This window comes from Rhinoraja longicauda, chromosome 23 (genome assembly GCF_053455715.1).
Source record: "Rhinoraja longicauda isolate Sanriku21f chromosome 23, sRhiLon1.1, whole genome shotgun sequence".
NCBI classification, from domain to species: domain Eukaryota; kingdom Metazoa; phylum Chordata; class Chondrichthyes; order Rajiformes; family Arhynchobatidae; genus Rhinoraja; species Rhinoraja longicauda.
The window spans coordinates 11,343,931-11,365,292 of NC_135975.1; the positions used below are offsets into that span (position 1 = coordinate 11,343,931).

General features: G+C 42.7%; 1 protein-coding gene and 1 pseudogene across 8 annotated transcripts in view; both read right to left on the reverse strand.

The window, feature by feature from the left end:
* Positions 1-21,362, reverse strand: part of shank3a (SH3 and multiple ankyrin repeat domains 3a) — a 557,029-nt gene that overhangs the window by 380,538 nt on the left and 155,129 nt on the right. For all 8 annotated transcript variants that reach the window (XM_078419606.1, XM_078419609.1, XM_078419607.1 and 5 more), the window contains exon 3: positions 257-460. In XM_078419606.1, coding sequence (XP_078275732.1) covers positions 257-460 — 204 coding nt within the window. The remainder of the gene's footprint in view (positions 1-256; positions 461-21,362) is intronic.
* LOC144604744 (ATP synthase peripheral stalk subunit b, mitochondrial pseudogene) lies at positions 933-15,818 on the reverse strand (annotated as a pseudogene).

Consider the following 21,362-nt stretch of genomic DNA (forward strand, 5'->3'; position numbering starts at 1 on the left):
TTGATCAACATTTATCTTTTTATCAACCAAAACTTAAAAGGGTTCATTCCTTACATATCTCATTGGTGTTTATGGAACATTGCATCAATTTATAACATTACCATGGTGACAACATTTCAAAGGTGTTTCATTGGTTGTGAATTGCTTAGGAACATCCCGACCTTATGAAAGATGATAAGCAACAGATCCATAATGAATGATTTCAGAAACATTTAAAATGTTCCCTAAGTACATAGATACAGAATAAACCAAATACCTCCAGATATGGCACAGGGGTATCAGGGGACGTTGGGTATTCTCGGAGTAGTCGTTCCTCATCCAGAAACTTCCCCACCCTCCCATTGTGTGCAGGTTGAAACAGCCCATAGTTTAGCACATCCTTTAGAGTCTGGTTGAGAGTGCACAGAATCCGTTGCTTGGACAGCCATACGGGGGCGTCAAGATTGAACCGCATACATTTCTGTAAAACAAAAAATTGATGAAACGATTTATTTCCTGTTCAGTTTCGCTACCGGACATCATCCCCACAATATTGTCCTCACTCCCTCCCCACTCCAGAAATAAGAAAACTGCCCCATGTGATTTAACCACCCATTCCCGAGTCTTGAGAACCAGAAGATTTCCAATAGCACATTACATCTCACGTCCAGAAAGTGAATGTGGTCTGTCTGGTCCACATTGGGTAAGTTAGTTGAACTTGATCGCATCCTCATTACAAAGGTATGTGCACATAAGCAAAAATACATGCACGTGTATTTTTAATTTTTTTTAATTTATTTTTACAGATTTATCTACCAGATACATTGCATTTAATGTTTCTTCTGTGGGTTATGAGAATATTTCAGCCAATGTGGCTCATTGGGACATTAGATTGTTTTCAAGGTTACAAGTATGGAATAGGTTTACTGTATGGATAGTAATTGTGAACGGGCTTAGGCGATCGCTGGAGCACTCATCGACAGCACTTTGAGATCAGCGATGTACTTGGCAATGCTCTCCTTCTGCTGTGATGTGATTCTGTGGATCACACTCTTCTCCACCCAGTTGACCATGTATTCCTGTGCAAGCCTGCGCTCTAGATGCTGCAGGCCCACCTGGTAGTCCAGCCGTGTCTTCACTGTATCGTACACCCTGTGCAGACGCTCGCAGTAGTTGGTTTCCAGCATCATCGCGACGTTATTCTGCTTGCAATCGAAGAGGTGATGGCGCCCGTCTATTCTCCACTGCTCTTTGTTCTTCTGTTCAATAGCATCTGCCAGGCCGGTTAGAGCAAGCTCCTTCACTTCTTGGGCCGTTTGTACTTTTCCCCTCATTCAACTTGTCAGCAAATGTTGCCACATCCTTCCCAAACTTCTTCATATCGTAGAGGATAAGAATGCCAATGGACTTGGCAGAAAATGGCTCCTGGTTAATGACATAAATCTCCTTTGACAGGGGGTAAGTCAGTAGCCCAGTGCCGAACATGTACGGGCCTGTCACTCCTGTTTTGAGGTAAAGGAAGTGGAAGAATTCCTCTGGAATGAGACCAAAGCGCACCCTGCCTCCCTCCTCAGCAAGGGGGGGCACCGGTGCCCGGGTCTGACTGCTGGCATGGAAACTCCTGCATATCAGCACCAAACATGTGCTGACAGGGGCGGATGTCTTCAGAAAAGACCCGGAGGCGATGGCGGCAATGGGCCAACATGTCGCCGGTGGTCCGGCGGCTTGGGCAGGGTCTCCGGGTGGGGTGTGGAGTATCTGGAGTATCTCATTGAAACCTACTGGATGATGAAAGGCCTAGATAGTGGAAATGGAGATGTTTCCAGTAGTAGGAGTAGACTTGCTGCATTTGGTTGAGGATTGCTTCATTATCTGCTGACATTGTGTATTTGGAGATGCAATCTGTCTGGTTTGTCCGGGTGTCACGCACCAGAAATGGCCCAAACATACTTGAACTCCAAAGCCCTTGTTCCTGCACAATCTCTCTAACCACACATTTATCTATGCCATCCTATTTCTATATGCACTGGTTCCAAGGTCAAGGTGATTACTATCTCTGTGATCCAGCTTGATGTTATTTTCCTTCTCAACTCCTTACAATTTCCCTGCACATCCTCATCCAATTTTTTATTTGAGACATTAGTACTGACATGGATCATGACCTCTGACCTCCCAGAACTTTCTGCAACTGTTCAGCGGCCTCCTTAACTCTCGCAACTGAGAGGCAACATATCATCCTGGGACCATGCCTGCAATCATAGAAATACTGGTCTTCTCCCTTAATAACTATCTTTTCCATAACCATTGTTTTTTGGAGGTATGGTAGGCTGCTCTGGAAGGTTAGACCGCATGGGATCATAGGAGAGATAGCTGAATAGATGGAAAATTGGGTCTATGGAAGGAAGCAGAGGGTGATGGTGCAAGGTTGCTTCTTGCACTGAAAGCCTGTGACTAGTGGTGTGCCTCAGGGTTCGGTGCTGGGCCCATTACTGTTTGTCATCAACATCAATGATTTGGATCAGAACATACTGGGCAAGATTAGCAAGTTTGCTGATGATACAAAAGTGGGTAGTTTTGCAGATAGTGAAGATGGTTGTGAAAGATTGCAGCTGGAATTGGATCGATTGGCCAGGTGGGCTGAGGAATGGTTGATGGAATTTAATACAGAGAAGTGTGAAGTATTGCATTTTGGGATGTCTAACAAGGGCAGGACTTATACAGTGAATGGTAGACCTCTGGGGAGTGTTGTAGAGCAAAGGGATCTAGAAGTGCAGGTGCATGGTTCCTTGAAGGTCGAGTCGCAGGTAGATAAAGTGGTCTTCATCAGTCAGAGTATAGAGTATAGAAGTTGGGAGGTCATTTTGCAGTTCTGGAAGACGTTGGTGAGACTGCATTTAGAATATTGTGTTCAATTCTGGGCACCATGTTATAGGAAAGAATTGTCAAGCTTGAAAGGGTTTCTGAGAAGATTTACGAGGATGTTGCCAGGACTAGATGGTCTGAGCTATAGGGAGAGGTTGAGTAGGCTGAGTCTCTATTCCTTGGAGCACAGGAGGATGAGGGGTGATATAGAGGTGTACAAAATCAAGAGAGGAATAGATCGGGTAGATGCACAGTCTCTTGTCCAGAGTAGGGGAATCGAGGAGCAGAGGACATAGGTTCAAGGTGAAGGGGAAAAGATTTAATAGGAATCTGAGGGGTAACTTTTTCACACAAAAGTCCAACCCACCTCATCTTTCCCATCATCATTACTATGTTTGTCTGCATTAATTCCATATCCCTTTGCACCTTGCTCATTCAAGTACCTGTCAAATTCCTCTTGAAAGTCTGAAGAAGGGTCCTGACTCAGAAACGTCACCTATCCCTTTTCTCCAGAGATACTGTCTGACCCATTGTTACTCCAGCATTTATTGTCTATCCTCTCAAATTATGTTAATTTTCCTGCCTCCATCAGCTTTGCATTTTAGATCTCCTTCCTCTCACCTTAAAATTGCAAGTCAGTGGTCCGTCCGCTATAACTGAAATCTGTTATAAAAGGGTCCATTAAAATGAGGGTTTACTGTACTTCTTCCATGTTACTTCTCAGAGTCCTTCTCTCCAGAGAAACCAGAACAGCCTGTCCAATCTTTCCACATAACTCAAGTCCTTAATTCCAGGCAACATTTATGTGAATCTTTTCTCTACCCTCACCAGCGTAAGCACATCTTTCCTGTTGCATGGCAACCAGAAGTCCTCGCAATATTTCAAGTATAGCCAAAAAAAATTTTTTGTACAACTAGAACATAGAACAAAACAGTACAGCCCACAATGTCCATGCCGAAAACATGATGCATGATTCCCTGCGTACCCATGTGCCTAACTAAGCGCCTCTTAAATGTCACTGTACTGTTTCCACTACCACCCCCAGCAGCCTATTCCAAGCACCAACCATTCTCGGTGTAAAAATCTTGCTTCGCACATCTCTTTTCAATTTTACCCCCAAGACCCTATAGATATGCCCTCGATTCTTTGACATTTCCATCCTGGGAGAAAGCTTTTGACCGTATGCCGCATCAATGCCTCTCATTATTGTATCTCCTTCTATCAGGCCTTACCTCAGCCCTTTCTATACCACAGAGGAAACAATCCCAGCTTGTCCAACCACCCCTGATAACTAATATCCCCTAATCCGGGCTGCATTGTGGTAAACCTCCTCTGCATAAACCCCAAAGCCTCAGCATCTTCCATAACCATAACATGATGTCCCAAACCTTGCACTCAAAAGCCACAGCCCACGAAAACAAGAATGCCATACACATTCTTCACCACCTTGTCTACTTGTTACAAGGAAACTATGTATTTCTACCAGAGATAGACACAAAATGCTGGAGAATGCTTGGGACCCTTCTTCAGAACTTCTGAAGAAGAGCCCCGACCCAAAACGTCACTTGTCCATTTTTTCCAGGGATGCTGCCTGACCCGCTGAGTTACTCCACCATTTGTGTCCGGTATAAACCAGTACCTGCAGTTTCTTTTTATCATATTATGTATTTCTACATCACTGTTCGACATCACTCCCCAGGACCTTGTCATTCATTGTGTATGCCATACAGTTACATTAGTAAAATGGGGATACAAGCATAGTAAAATGGAGACACAATTGTTTGTCAGTGAAGTCTCTGTGCTGACTAAGTTTTCCTCCTCTCTCTGAGCATCCCATATTATAGCCATATCAGAAAGATTGCCGAGAAAAGGGTAGGACTGATAGCTCAATGTTCCAGTGTGCAGAAGCTGCAGGTTTGATAGAGGTATAGGTAAGACAGGGGGGAGGAAGGTTGTTGTTGATGAGGGCGGATTTAACAAGAATGCCTAGAGACAATATTTTTGGGGAATCGTCCGATCAGCCACCGTGAAAAGCTTTTGTTGCATGCTAACCAGTCAGCAGACAGTACATGATTACAATCGATCCATTTACAATGCATAGATACATGATAAGGGAATAACGTTTAGTGCAAGGTAAAGCCAGCAAAGTCTAATCAAGGATAGTCTGACGGTCACCAAAGAGGTAGATAGTAGTTCAGGACAGCCCTCTGGTTCTGGCAGGATGATTCAGTTGCCTGAAAACAGATGGGAAGAAACTGTCCCTGAATCTGGTGATGTGCGTTTTCATACTTCGGTACCATTTGCCTGATGGGAGAGGGGAGAAGAGGGAGTGGCCAGGGTGCGACTTATCTTTGATTATGCTGCTGGCCTTGCCGAGGCAGCTTTGTTGGTACGAACGAGTTGGGCCAAAGGGCTTCTGTCAAGTTATATTACTCTATTATTCTAAGATGTCATCATTAATCATGAATTTTTTCAATCAGCCACATAACACTTTGACAACAAGAGCAAGCCAGAAGCTGGGTATCCTGCAAATGATGATATTCCTTTTCACCACCTGCAAGCCAGACGTAAGTAGTGCAATGGATTACACTCCATTACTTGACGCTGCAGTCATCCAGGTATTTTCGATTTTGTGCAGGACAAAGCAGCAAACTTTACTCACACCTTTTCACCACCCTAAACATTAATTTATCCAATCATGTTATTGCTGTGTTAATAAAACATTGCAATAAATTCGTCAACACTTCTCTAACAGTACGTTGCAAAACTCCAGCTTTTATCATCTTGAAGCAGAAAAAGCAGCAGGCACATGGCAATGCTACATCCTGTATGCCCCTTCCATCTAATGCACTATCTTGATTTGGGAATATGTCAACCGGACAGGTATAGACTGTTTGTTGGCCAGTTTCATTCTGGTTGTACCCATGCAGAAAAATTGCTTTTGTGTGGTTTTCCATTTAAGTGACAAAGTTACTTCTTGTAATTGGAAACAGAAGTCTTCCATATATGCAAAATAAACTTGTGTGCACCTAAAGCATAGTAACCTACAAGGATGCAAACCAACATGACTGCAGCGTGAAAGATACATCTTCTGCATGCGCTGGGACGCATCCTCAGTGATGTGACCTGGGGTCATGGGGTGTTTGGGGTCTCACAACATCAGACACCCTCGCCCAGGCAACCCAGCCGGGGTTGATCAGGCCCCAACTTGCGTCCCAGCAGCAACCGCCCACGGATCAGCCCTCTTAATAACTACTCTGCTGGGGTTGGGAGACTCTGGTGCGTGGAGGGACTGGGCTCTGTGGGATGAGTCCTGGCCGAGCTCCTCCTGCGTCTCACCAGGTTCAAGGCCTGTGCGCTGCACCTCTTTCTCCTTCTCCGAGCATTTCATTCTTGCCTTTCCGTAGCTTATTGGGTATCACTTAAAACAAAGTTATTTTTGATCAGTCAAGAGACCATCAGCCAAATATCCTCTTTGTGCCATGAATTTCCAGAATTCTACAATTGCTCTGTAGCTTCACAATTCGTAGTGTACAACAAAAAAATTATGGTTAATTTTTGATGTCAATTGTTTACTCTGATTATTCTCAGTGTATCTCTGGAGAAAGTGTAGGAAGCATTGAACATCATCCACAACTCCAAAATTTAGAGCATGCAGGAAACATCCTTGATTATTGGTCATGGGTCGTTAATAAGATTCTTTCTCAAGAGTTGGAGGTCATGGTTTTGACTGCCATTCCATACACGTTGGTGACAATCTGGTGATCCACTGGCCTACAAATAAGCTGTTAAACCTGTCATGTGGTCATAAAGGATTTTATATTTTCAAGATGAGCCAAAGAGTTTTCCCCAATGTCGTAAGAATAGATTAATTGTTTCATCATTGTTTGTGGGATCCTAAATGGTACAAACTATTTTTTTTCAATACTGCCACAGTGACCGTACTTCAAATATGTTTCAAAAGTTTTAGTGCACTTTGAGACATTCTAAGATTTTGAAAGGTCTTGCTTTATGCTCTTCATGTACGCCAAATCTCAACTTATAGTTGGAGAGAAAAAAGTTGTTATAGGTCCTGTACGACTGAAGGCCATTTTGCCACTACTGATCTGCTTTGGCTCATCTGAGCAATTGGTCAATATAAATATTGTTTCTGAATATCATCTGTAAATCAGAAGCAATAAAATAATGAACAAAGGCCATGGTTTGAATACTAGGACATGGAAGAGTTGATGCTGTGGGCAAAGCAGTAACTATTGGAATTAATATTAGTTATTAATTTATAGCAAGTTACAACTGATGCTTGACAGAATATTACATGGTGGAGAATTGTTTAGGGAGCCTGGGGTCATAATTAGCAAAGAAGGCAAAAAATACAGATGTCATCGGTAAGTTTAGTCAATTTAATTTTGATACTGGAACTGGTCTGGCTGCAGGGCATGCACAGAAAAAGTAAAAGGACAACTGTGAAGCAGCAATAATTTGCAGATAATGCTTGCGGAGCTAAAAGTGGCACCAAACAGAGAAAAGGGAATGCAAAGAAAAAGGTTAATTGCAGTTTCTGACAAGTATATGGATAAGAAAGGTGTTGAGGGATATGGACTAAATGCGAACAAATGGAACTGGTTTAGAAGGGGCACCTGAGGTACCTGCACGAGTTGGGTCTGAGGGCCTGCTTCTGTACTGTATGTCTTTGTGATTCTATGACTAAGTTTATTGATAATGGTGGCTGAAAATGGTGTGGTGAAGTCAAGTAGGTAAGAGACAATGAAAACGTGCAATTGTAATGGGCAGAACTAGCAGAGCTTTTGCCCTCTGTTTTACACTCCAAAAGATGCAAGTTGCTGCTATTCGGTGGTTGGGGCAAAGATGGAAAGAAAATGAAGAGAACATTGTGAAGATGAGGTTAAAGCTCGATCAACTACAATAAAGAACATTAAGGAGGCTTGATCTTCACAAGGCAGAGATGATAGACATTGGCTCAATAAAGCCAGACAGCAAACTAAAATTGCAATCTATTCTCAGCCTGTAGATGGAACCACCAAACGGCTATTGCTGGAAATATTCCCACCCTCCTGCCTATGTAAATTGTAGGAGTAATCTACGGTTACAATGTAAAGGAAATATATATATATATTTATATATGCAGGAGCGATGAACTGTAATTCTGGTATCAACCATGTCTCCTGTTACTCTACTAAGGAGCAGAATAAAGGTATGGGCATACCTAATAAAGATGCTTAGACTCGTGACTGGTGAAGTTAATATTTCAGAGCTTTTAATCTTATTTGAATTTATCTTCTTCTGACTTGAAATTCAAGCAGTGAAATACAAATACATTATTCATCAACCCCAAGGCTAACACAGTGTAAAAGCTGACTTGTAGTATCTGTAATCATGCATCACGTAAAATGAAAAAAATGCATTAGACACAAATTAATAAAAGGGAACAAATCTGCTTTTCCCTTACTCAAGTTCCACAAGCCATTGCATTGCTAGGTTTAGGAAAGATTCCACAGGTCAGTTAAACGGATGTGCAAAATAATTATTGCCATGGTGTTTGAACACTTTTGAAATGCAATGCCTTTTTATTTATTCATGAATTTATTTTTCAATTCAACATTAGCACATTTTAAGTGCTTATTGTGATGTAATTGTGGCTGAAAATCTATTGAAGCAAAACAATCATATGTAAATAAAATGTAAAACTATTATACTCTGACAGGGGGTTCTTGTCAGTAGTGTTCCACGAGGATCAGTATAAGGACCTCTGCTGTTTGCGATACACATGATGCGGAAGAAAATGCAGGTTGGTTGACTAGTAAGTTTGCAAGTTTGCAGATGACACAAAAATTGACAGTATAGTGGATAGTGAGGAAGCTTGTCTATGATACCAGCAGGATAGAGCTTGGTTGGAAATAAGAGCGGATAAATAGCAGATGGTGCTTAATCTGGAAAAATGGTGCACTTTGAGAGGTCAAATGCAAGAGGAAAGTTGTCTGTAAATGGCAAAACCCTAAAGAGCATTGATGTACAGAGGGAACTTGGCGTGCAAGTCCTCAGCACCCACAAAGTGGCACCTTCTATAGTTGCCTCAACTATTTCCTCTAGTACCATATACCAAGTACCTACTGTATAGAAAAGTTGTCAGTCAGGTCATGAAGTCTTGGATAGTTAGGTCAACTATGGGCAAGGGATCCTTCTGTTGGTTACCACTTACTGTCTTTCCTCTGCTGATGAATTGGGAGGGCCAACATCAAGTCCCTCATCATCAACAAGCCAGGGGATCACAATTAACCAGAAATTATCTGGACCTGGTACATAAACATTGTGGCTGCAAGGATAGTCAGAGACCTGGTATCTTGTGGCAAGTGACTCACCCCCTGACACCCCAAAACCTCTGCACCTGCATGAATGAAGCCCAAACAACTCTTAAGAAACTAAACATAATCCCGTACAGAGCAGCATACTTGATTGGTGCACCATCAACTATTTATTCCTTCTGCCACCAGTGACCAGTGGTCATTGTGTGTACACAGTACATTGCAGTATTTCACATCGAATATTCTGAAGGTATCTTCTAAACCCGCAACAAGAAAGTCAAGAAAGTCAAGGACATCAGGCACAAGTTCCACATTATCTGGATTTGACATTGAACATTAAAAAAAAACAGGAACGGGCCCTTCCACCCACAATGTCTGCAAACATAATGCCGAGATAAACTAATCGCATCCATCTGCACATGATGCAGATCCCTCCATTTCCTGCATAGCAATGTGCCTATCTAAAAGCTTCTTAAATGCCATTATAAAATCGGCCTCCACCTGATACAGTATTCCAGGTACCCACCTGGCTATACAATACGAAGGTATTTATTCACAAAATGCTGGCGTAACTCAGCAGGTCAAGCAACATCTCGGGAGAGAATGGGTGACGTTTCAGGGTCGAGACCCTTCTTCAGACTGATGTCAGGGGGGCGGGACCGTTGTCATCAGTCTGAAGAAGGGTCTCGACCCAAAACGTCACCCATTCCTTCTCTCCCGAGATGCTGCCTGACCTGCTGAGTTACTCCAGCATTTTGTGAATAAATACCTTCGATTTGTACCAGCATCTGCAGTTATCTTCTTGACTATACAATACTCCAGGTATGGTCTCACCAGGGTCCTGTACATCTGCAGTAGGACCTCCTTGCTCCTATACTCAAATCCTCTTGCTATGAAGGCCAACATGCCATTAGCTTTCTTCACTGCCTGCTGTACCTGCATGCTTACTTTCAGAGACTAATGTACAAGGACACCTAGGTCTCGTTACACCTTCCCTTTTCCTAATCTGACATAATTCAGATAATAATCTGCCTTCTTGTACTTGCCACTAGAGTGGACAACCTCATATTTATCCATATTATACTGTATCTGCATGCATCTGCCCACTCACCCAACCTATCCAAGTCACCCTGCAGCCTCATAGCATCCTCCTCGCAGCTCACACCCAGCCTCACATCCTGCCACTCAGCTTTGTGTCATCCGCAAACTTGGAGATGTTACATTTAATTCCTTCGTCTAAATCGTTTATATTGTAAATAATTTGGGGTCCAGCACTGAGCCTTGCAGCACCCCACTAGTCACTGCCTGCCATTCTGAAAAGGACCCTTTAATTCCTACTCTTTGCTTCCCGTCTGCTAACCAGTTCTCTATCTATGTCAATACCCTACCCTCAAGACCATGTGCTCTAATTTTGCACACTAATCTCTTGTGTGGGACCTTGTCAAAGGCTTTTTGAAAGTCCAGATACACCACATCCACTGGCTTGCCCTTATCCATTCTCCTTGTTACATCCTCAAAAAATTCCATAAGATTAGTCAAGCATGATTTCCCCTTCATAAATACATGCTAACTTTGACCGATCCTGTCACTGCTTTCCAAATGCGCTGATATTACATCTTTAATAATCGATCCAATCATCTTCCCCACTACTGATGTCAGGTGTTTTCTCTCTCCCTCCTTTCTTAAAAAATCAGGTTACATTAGCTACCCTTTGGTCCACAGGAACAGATCCAGAGTCTATAGAACATTGGAAAATAATCATCAATGCATCCATGATTTCTCAGGCCACCTGCTTGAGTACTCTGGGATGCAGACCATCAGGCCCTGGTGATTTATCTTCCTTCAGTCCCAACAGTTTACCCAACACCATTTCATAATTAATGTGAATTTCCTTCAATTCCTCCATGGAGTGGGTCAGTGCGGGGAGGAGGGGGGAAATGGGGGATTGAGTGGGGGGGGTTGAGGGTGCTACAATACAGGAGAGGCTTTGGGTCCAGGGCTCACTCAATCACACCCTCTCCCCTTCCCTGCCCCCCCTCTATGAGGAATGGGCCCAACGGGTCCACTTGGTCTGGTATATTATTAAAACTCTTGATCTTATATATATAATATATAATATATATAAATATATATAATATATATATACACACACACCTTGGAAAATCACATTTTTTCTTCAAAATAAATAGCTTTAAACAAAAAAATGTATCTCAATTAAATAAAAATCCTATGTAATTGAATTGAATACAAAAGTAGGGGTCAATTTTTCAGTTATATAGGCCATTATTGATACCACATTTGGAGTTTGTGGAATGTAGTATTTACAGAAGGGCAAGAAAGCAGTTCAGTTTCCTATACTAATACTTGGAATGGATGGATCAGCTCATGAGGAAAAGTTGGACAGGCTACATTTGTATCTGCTACAGTTCAGAACGGTGTGAGCTGACTTTATTGAAACATACAAGATCCTCAGGTCTTGATAGGATGGTTTGGAGTATGTGGGAGAAATAAGTATCTGGGGACATTTTTTAGAAGCCCAATTAAGACAAATCAGATTTTTTTTCTCTCTCAGATTTGGGTCTTTAGAATGGTCTTTCTTAAAAAGTGATGGAAACAGAGTCTTTTAATATTTTTTACGGTAGAGGTAGGCAGATATTTTATTTGATGAAAGTTTTCCATGGTTAGACACGAATGTAAACTTAAGATTACAATCAGATTCATCACAATATTAAATGGTAGAGCTGGCTTGTGAGGCCCGTCTTATACTGTTTGTAATTTGTATGTTAAAATCACACCCTTGCTAGAATGTGGGGGATATGAATTGCACATAGTACTCCAACTGAGCCAGGGATGAGTTATGAATGTCTGCTCTGCCAGCAATAGCAAATTTTGAGGAACAAATAATTAAAATAGATGCAACAAGCAATCTGCTGGAGGAACTGAGTCGGTTATCATCATCATCATCATCATATCATACAGCCGGAAACAGGCCTTTTCGGCCCTCCAAGTCCGTGCCGCCCAGCGATCCCCATACATTAACACTATCCTACACCCACTAGGGACAATTTTTACATTTACCCAGCCAATTAACCTACATACCTGTTACCATGGTTAGTTACCATCTGTAGTTGGAAATAGACACTCAACATTTTGGGTTGAGATTCTTCATCTGGACTGAAAGAGTAAATGGAAAACAAGGTGTGTGGGGGGGGGGGGGATGAGTGGGACAAAAGCTGGCAAGTGGTAGGTGGATACAATGGAGGAGGGTGGGGTAAGTAGGTAAATCAGATGGGAGTGGGAAGGGGGGGAGATAGCGACAGAGGCAGGGATGTGATAAGTGGAGAATAAAAGGCTGAAGATTTTTGAATCTGGTGAGAAAGCAAGGTGAACAGCGGAACCAAATTCTGAAGGATGGTTGCAGATGAGAAGGAGTGGGAAGGTGGCGAGATTCTTGTACTGAACCTTAACTGACTCTTTGCAGCAGGCAGGAATGGGGCTGTACGAGGTCCATGACATTTGAGAATTTCAGGAGCTCACTCCTTGCTAGAATTACAGGGTGAAGACCATCCAGAGTAAACCAAAAATGACCAGATAGCCAGCACTTGCAAGAAAAGAGACAGTAATGCTTGTGTAAAGGAGAAAGCGAGGTAGGAGTAAGCACAGGGTTAACATGTTTGTGGTTTGGAGTGTGAATGTTTAATAAAGACTATACCTGCAGTTTTAATTGTCAGCCTCCTAATTGTAATTGCCAACGGAAATAATACCAGTCATTTTCATGAGCTTTAATTGGTAAGTTGCAAAGATTCCTTTGGGGGCACAAATGCTGGCTGCCATTAACAGTAATTTTCTGTTAAAAACTGTTAACATTAGCTCAGCCTTGTTCCATTTCCCCAAGTCTGATTGTAACAGTCACAACACACAGCTGTTACAGCACAACATCATGGTTAAAAATATAATTAGTTGTAGTTTGCAGTATCTTTTAATGCCAGTTCATTCACAAGTCATTGTCAACAGGTATGGTTCCTACAGACGCCCAAAACATCAGCCCTCCATTCCTCATTTGGAAACTTAAAGGGTGCATTCCTTTGGAAGGTAAAGGAGGAGGAAATCAAAGAACATGCCTTGTTTCAATAACTACATCAGTCTGAATGCTAGGTGACTCAGAACGCTACTGCGCCTGTACAACCAAATAAACGTTTCCAATCGATTCAGCACCACGAATTACATCAACTAGACAAGTTTGCAACAGGTTAATGTGAAGGTTGTCTATCCTGACTCAGAACAATAGTGTGCCTGTTTCCATTATACATTATTTGTGTTCAGGTTTATGATCAACAAAAAAATACGATCATAATGAGGAACACATTTAGGTCACATGTCATGTACAAACTCCATCTTGCAGCCATAAACATATCAGGCAGACCCAAGTCAAGTTCAAATTGGTTTATACATAGAATAAATTTCATTCATATTATCGCATCAAACCATCCCAAAGGGCATACAAAATATGCTAACTTCAGAGTAAAACTTCCTCTACTTTAGCCAGAATTAATTTCACCAGAGCCAATCCCCAATTTCCCCTGTTTCATCCTGCAAAATACGTGACTGAAATTATCAGTTTAATTTTATACATGATTCCCAAAAGTATATGGGGGGTAGATGATTCTGCCAATATTCTGCCAATATATTTCATGTCCTGCAGTAGCACATGTATACTTTACCTTACCATAGACATATTCTTCTTTCTATTTATATTGTTTCCTACTGCAACCCCATATAAATATTACTTTATCTTGGATTCTCCTCTCTTACATCTACTCCCATAGCTACTAACTCATTTACAAATTGCTTAAACATTGAAGTGGAAGGACAGGCAAATGCTTTTTGTCAGGAAGAGCAACCCGACTTAGTGGCAGCATGGTGGCACAGTGAAAGGTTTGGTGCCTTACAGCGCCAGAGACCTGGGTTCAATCCTGACTACGGGCGCTGTCTGTATCGAGTTTGTATGTTCTCCCATGACTGACTGGGTTTCCCCAGGTGTTCCAGGTACCTCTCACACTAAGAAGGGTCTCGACCCGAAACGTCACCCATTCCTTCTCTCCCGAGATGCTGCCTGACCTGCTGAGTTACTCCAGCATTTTGTGAATAAATACCTTTGTTCTGTAGGTTAATTGACTTTGGTAAAGTATGTAAATTGTTCCCAGAGTGTAGGATTGTGCTGGCGTATGGCAATCACTGGTCATCGTGGACTTGATGGGCCGAATAGCCTGTTTTCGCGCTGTATCTCTAAACTAAACTAAACAATAGAATGGTCCTCAACGAACAGAAACTTCACTGATAAATTGAATTCCCTCATTATACGAATGTTCTTCGGTTTTCTGAATGCATGAAACTTGATCCACTTTGTTGTCATGAAATGATACCTTGAAACTTGCATTTTCTTTCCCCTACTCCATCCAAAGAGGATACTATATCTGGCTGATGGACTTCAGGCTTTACGAGCTATTACTGCAGCTCCAAATGTAATCATTTGCATGTTTAATGTGTTTAATGAAGGAATTCATGAAATAATTATGAATAATTAATAAACATGGTTATAAGATGAGGGCACATTTGCACAATCTGCCACAATACAAGGAGAACTAGAACACAAAGATCACAGGGCCCTTGTATGGTCTTTTTGCACGGTAAGGGTTAGCAATTCTCACAGAGATGCTGCCATTAATCTCCGTGCCTCTCGGTTATCGTGTGCACGAAATGACCCACATTTTATTCTGCTGTCCACCATCTAGAGCACACTCAGTAAATCAAATATGCATTCAACTGAGTAAGGATTGGAACAAAACAGCATACTGACATCATCTCGGGTCAGATATCCATGAGCTGAGAAAGAATGACTTGAAATAAAACGGGGGATTTTTGATCCAGATATGAAGTTTAGAATACAACTTGACCAAGTGGACCCATTGGGCACAAACCTCTCCTGCATTGGTGCAGCACCCTCTCCTCCCCCATTCCTCACTCCCCCTCCCCCCTCCCCCCTCCTCCCTCTCCCTCTCCCTCCCCCCTCCCTTCCCTGAACGCCACCTAACAGAGTTTGCATAGAAACCCGCCTCCTGGCCCGGGCGGCCGCCATTAGTGCAGCAGGTGCAGGGGAGTGGCAAAGAGTCCTGTCCCTTCCCGTCCCGTCCTGGTGTGGGGATTCAGTGCGGTGGGTAGATGGCAGCACCTCTTCCACTGATTACCCTCCGGTCGATGCCGCTGCTCTTCCCCCCCGCTTCCCGGCCCGAACAACCGACGATGCCGCTGGATTCTGGGCGGTGTGGGGAAGGCGCTGAGCTGGCCAGGGAGAGGAGGGGAGACGGGGGAGCCAAGGGCAGACCCAGCGCCAGGCCCAGGCCTCGGCCTCCACCAACGTCCGGCCTCACCGCCGCTGCTGCCCCTTTTGCTCTTGACCCACCTCAGGCTCGCGGTTAGCCGGTCACGTCCAGACCCAGGCCCAGGCTGCTTCCCCCAGCACCAGGCCTGGCTCCCCCCCGCTTCGGAGCCGGCAAACCCGCACCCAAGAGACAGGCGGCCGAACCCTGCTCGTCCCGAGATCAACAGGCCCGAACTGCGCAGGCGCGAACGCATTTGTTCTGTGCATGCGGTGGTCATCTTATGTAGGTACCAGATCAACGGGGCCCCACGCGCGGTGTTTTAAACTTTAAAATATGAATAACGTTAAAAATATAACAACGATTTCAAGGAAACTTCTTCCATAGGGCCATGGGACAACGGGTAAGGTGGGCCTAAAATTGTCGCGCTATCGTGACAAACAAACAAACGAGTTTTTGTATATAGATATTGATCCTTAACTGTAACCAATGTAAAATTTACTGTTGTGCTTCACTTCAAATGATATATTGTAGGGAATTGCCAGAGCCTGATTTTTTAAAGGTCTTCAAAAATAAAATAATAAATTAAAGTAAAACGGTATTAGTGTAGGATTGGTGCAAATGGACACTTGAAAGTCAGTGCAGGCCAAAGGCCTGTTTCCATGCATTATGACGCTATACCATTAGTTGACAGGGCGACCTGTCCCACTGGATGGCACTATTGTAGCGGCTCAAATCTGTGTCACTGAGCATTTCAGATCTGTGCCCTAAACATCCAGCTCTTATAGGGGGATGAAAACACAAAGAGCTGGAATAATTCAGTGTGTCAGGCAGCATCTCTGGAGGACAGGTGGTGTTTTGGGTTGGGACTCTTCTTCAAACTTCTTCCATGTCTTCCAGAGATGCAGACTGACCCGTTGAGTTACTCCAGCACTTTGTGTTTTTGTTTTGTAAACCAGCATCGGTCGTTCCTTGTGTCTTATAGCGAATATACTTTCATCTAAATCAATAGCTTAGAAACCCGTTTCCAGGAGAGGGCATCTTCAGCCATCCTAGGACTTGACATGCGCCATATTCAGCAAGAAGCATTAAAATATAAGGTGATGATGAAAAACTATAAAGGCAATTTCACTTAAATTTGGTATTGTATTGGTACCTGTTTATTATTGTCACACCTGCAGAGATACTGTGAAAAACTTTGTTTTGCACACTATCCAGGAATATCACACCACATGAGTACATCAGATGGTGCAAAAGAGAAAATAAACAGTGCGAAATATAATGTTATATCTATATATCTATAAGGTAAAGACCAGATTAAAAAATAATGCAAGGACTGCAACATACTCTTTGCCTTCTAAGGAAGTAGAACCATTGTTGTGCTTTCTTGGGTGTAGCTAATATGGTCGGACCTGGACAAATCGGTTATATTAATGATATTTACTCCTTGGAACTTGAAGTTCTCAACCATCTTCATTTCAGTACCATTGAAAACAGACTCAACCTCCATTCCCGATGTCGATGACCAGCTCTTTCGTTTAGCTGATATTAAGAGAGAGGTCTTGACACCATGCTACTAAACTCACTATCTCTTTCTGCGCTCCACCTCATCATTCTTTGAGATCTGGCCCTCTGCAGTGGTGTCATTTGCAAACTTATAAATTGAGTCCAAGCAGAATAAGCGAGTTTGGTATTCCGACTGAGGGAAGTTTCCTTGAGTTTGTTGTTTGCGAGGGGGCGCTGCGATCTCTCGCCTTGCCCCGGCTCTGGGTCGGTGGCGATCCGCTCTCCAGTGAACCTTCGCCGGCAGCTTCTGCCTCCAGTCCCCGCAGCCACCGCCATGGTTCCACGGCTCCAAGACAAGTTAAAGAGTCGGGGAGAGTTGATGGGAACTCGCCGCATAAAGCAAAAAAACCTACTCAAATCCCTGTGTGGTACCTCAACTGCACGGAGGCAGAGAGGAGAGCTCATTGCGGGTAGTCCATAGAGCTCAGAAGACTATCGAATAACACAGCTACCAGCCTTGGAGGACATCTACAACACGCGATGCCTCAGAAAAGCCACCAGCATCCACAAAGACTCCTCACACCCCTGCAATAGTCTGTTCGAAAGTCTACCATCGGGTAGACGCTACAAGGCCTTCTACGCCCGCACCTCCAGACTCAGGAACAGCTTCATCCCCAGGGCCATAGCTGCTATGAACCGGTCCTGCTGAGCCGGATGGTCACATCGCACAGTGAACCGGCACAGACCTACTTGAACTTTATACTGTTTTAAAACTGTTTCTAATTTTGTTTCACTGGGTTGTATAAATGTATACTGATTAGCTAATTAATTTATTGCATCGAATGGAAGGCGCATTCCAAATTCTCGTTGTACCCCTGTACAATGACAATAAAAATATATTGTATTGTAGTTTTTACTAATTAACCATATATACATCAAATTAACAGTTTTGAAAACAGTATTTTCTTACCTATACGGAGAAAAACTGGAAAAACCAGATGATACGAAGATTTGTTTACATGGAGCAATGAGCTAGCGACCATTCTTTGCCCCCGCGACCTATGACCTGTACATGCTCAGTTGGAATACCGAACTCGCTTGTATGATCACGAGTGTACAGGGATATAGCAAGAGGCTGTGGACAGGCTTGTGGGGCACCATTGTTAAGAGTTATCATGGGGGATGTTTTGTCACCGATCCTTACTGATTGATGTGTTTGGGTCAGGAAGTCAAGGATCCTGTTGCAAAGAAGGTTGTTGCTCATCAACACAAGTTGTATTTAAATCGTTCACTTCTGAGAGAAATCAACGCAACAGCATTTTGAACAAATAACTGGGTCTAGGCCAAAAATGAACATAAACAGGAAAACTACTTGCTAGACTTAGTGTCCAAAATCTGAATGAGAATGTCACTGCCTCAAAAGAACTCTGCAAACAACTTTTTCCTGAATTCCTTTTTCCCCCATTTAATCCTATATTTATGGTACCTCATTATAAAGATCCTATTTTAATCTGTCATATCCAACTGTTTAGTTTTTTAATGTTCTCATCGTTTGACTCAAAACGTGAATTGAACACATAAGCAATCTTGGTAGAGTGAGAATAGGTCAGACTGTCTGCCATTCTTATCCAGAAGGCATTGCATTATTTGAATTTGCACTCCCAATCTGTTATGTAGACATATCGGACTGCCTCAAAGGTTATTACCTATAAACTACAGGCACATACATTGAAAACAGATGACATTGATTTTTCTACAAAAGAAGGAAAACTATATTGGAGAAAAAGATTTCCCTTTTCTTATAACAATGTGCATAATTAAGATAGCAACTGATTTACATCATGAATATTAATATCAACATTTCTGACAATGAATTACTGACATAGAGTCATTGAGTGATACAGTGTGGAAACAGGCCCTTCTGCCCAATATGTCCACACCGGCCAATTGGTTCCAGCTGCACTAGTTCCACCTGCCTGCGTTTGGTCCATATCCCTCCAAACTTGTCCTATCCATGTACCTATCTAACTGTTTCTTAAACGTTGGGATAGTCCCAGCCACAATGACCTCCTCTGGCAGCTTGTTCCATACACCCACCACCCTTTGTGTGAAAAAGTTACCCCTCAGATTCCTATTAAATCTTTTCCCCCTTCACCTTGAACCAATGTCCTCTGCTCCTCGATTCCCCTACCCTGGACAAGCGATTCTACCCGATTTATTCCTCTCATGATCTTGTACACCACTATAAGTTCACCCCTCATCCTCTTGCGCTCCAAGGAATAGAGACCCAGTCTACTCAACCTCTCCCTATAACTCAGACCATCTACTCCTGGCAACATCCTCGTAAATCTTCTATGAACCCTTTCAAGCTTGACAATATCTTTCCTATAACATGGAACTGAACACAATACTCTAAATGCGGTCTCACCATCGTCTTATACAATTGCAACATGACGTCGCAACTTCTATACTCAATACTCTGACTGATGAAGGCCAATGTGCCAAAAGCCTTTTTGTCCATCTTATCTACCTGCAACTCAACTTTCAAGGAACCATGCACCTGCACTCCTAGATCCCACTACTCTACAACACTCCCCGGAGGCCTACCATTCACTGTGTAGGTCCTGCCCATGTTAGACGTCCTAAAATGCAACACCTCGCATTTCACTGTATTAAATTCCATCAACCATTCCTCAGCCCACATGGCCAATCAATCAAGATCCTGCTGCAATCTTTCACAACCATCTTCACTATTTGCAAAACCACTCTCTATTGCGTCATCAGCAAACTTGCTAATCTTGATGATACAAAAGTGGGGAAGCGAGGGGAGAGAGGAGAAAAGCGAGGGGAGAGAGGAGAGAAGCAAGGGGAGAGAGAGAAGCGAGGGGAGGAGAGGGGAGGCCGTGAATGCGGGCGGGTGGCTCCGCTAACGGCGTCCATCTTGTTTGTGCGAGTGAAGAGAGAGTCCGTGTGTGCCGTATGGTGACGTCATACGCACAGCAGCCCTTGGAAAAAGGTGTTGAGAAAGGAGATATTTGAACTTTAAAATGTCTGTAACTTTAAAAAAATATGCACGCCAAATGTGCCTATGCGTTGTGCTACATTCATGTGTGAAAACGACTATTACTTTCAACAGTCTAGTTCTTGGACTACATGTACAATGTCAGGCCTATCATGAGTATATTCTGCTATTTATAGAAAGGTTATTGAACAGAGTCAATTGTAGTGCAAACCAGTCAATTGTAGTGCAAACCTTAGGGATTGTAACATGTAGTCCTACTAATCAATCTGATATGGTAATGAATAAGTTTGTCACAGAAAGTAGATGTCAGTTCACAGATGGATAGAAATTGTATAATTCCTGAAGAGAGTGCAGGGTTATTGTGCACAAAATTTACTTTCCTTTTACTCTTCGCAATAATTATTTATTCATTTTAAATTGTGTTAACAATTTCCATTAATTGCTACCTTGCTAACTGACAAACATTCACAAGGTGGAAGCACAGATCGTTTTTTGTGTGTTGAGGTTTTTCTTCTTTGGAGCTGTATTCAACATCTCATGTGGCCTGCTTATTCCAATACCTTATTATTTTCCTTTCCTGCAGACTTCTTAGTTTTAGCTTAGTTTAGTTTAGAGTTACAGTGCGGAAACAGGCCCTTCGGGCCACCGATTCCGTACCAACCAGTGATCCCTGCACATCAACACAAGCTTGCACACACTAGGGAAAATTTACACTTATGTCAAGTACACAAACCCAAGCCAATTAACCTACAAACCTGTACATTTTTGGAGTGTTGGAGGAAACCAAAGATCTCGGAGAAAACCCACGCAGGTCACGGGGAGAATGTACAAACTCTGTACAGACAGCGCCCGTAGTCGGGATCGAACCCGGGTCTCCAGTGCTGTGAGCACTGAAAGGCAGCAACTCTACTGCTGTGCCACCATGCTGGGTTAACATTGATAGAACTGAATTTCAAAAACAGAATTGAATGAATATACAACTGCTGTGACATAGTACATCTTCACTTCTTGCCTGGGATTAATTTCTCGAAAATACAACCTCTTCAATTACTGTTTCTCTGGGTGAAATGTTTCATCTCCTCTGCTAGATTTTCACATTTAATCTTACATTTGCAATCATTGGAAATTATCCTATTTCAATCCACCGTGTCATAATAATTTTGAAAACTTACATCAATGTTGAAAAAAACTCCAAACTTTCAGTTTATTTTTAAAATATTTGTATTTCATTTTTATAAACATAATGCTTGTGAATAAATGCTATGTCTTCATTTGCTTCAATGCCTTTGTAAATAA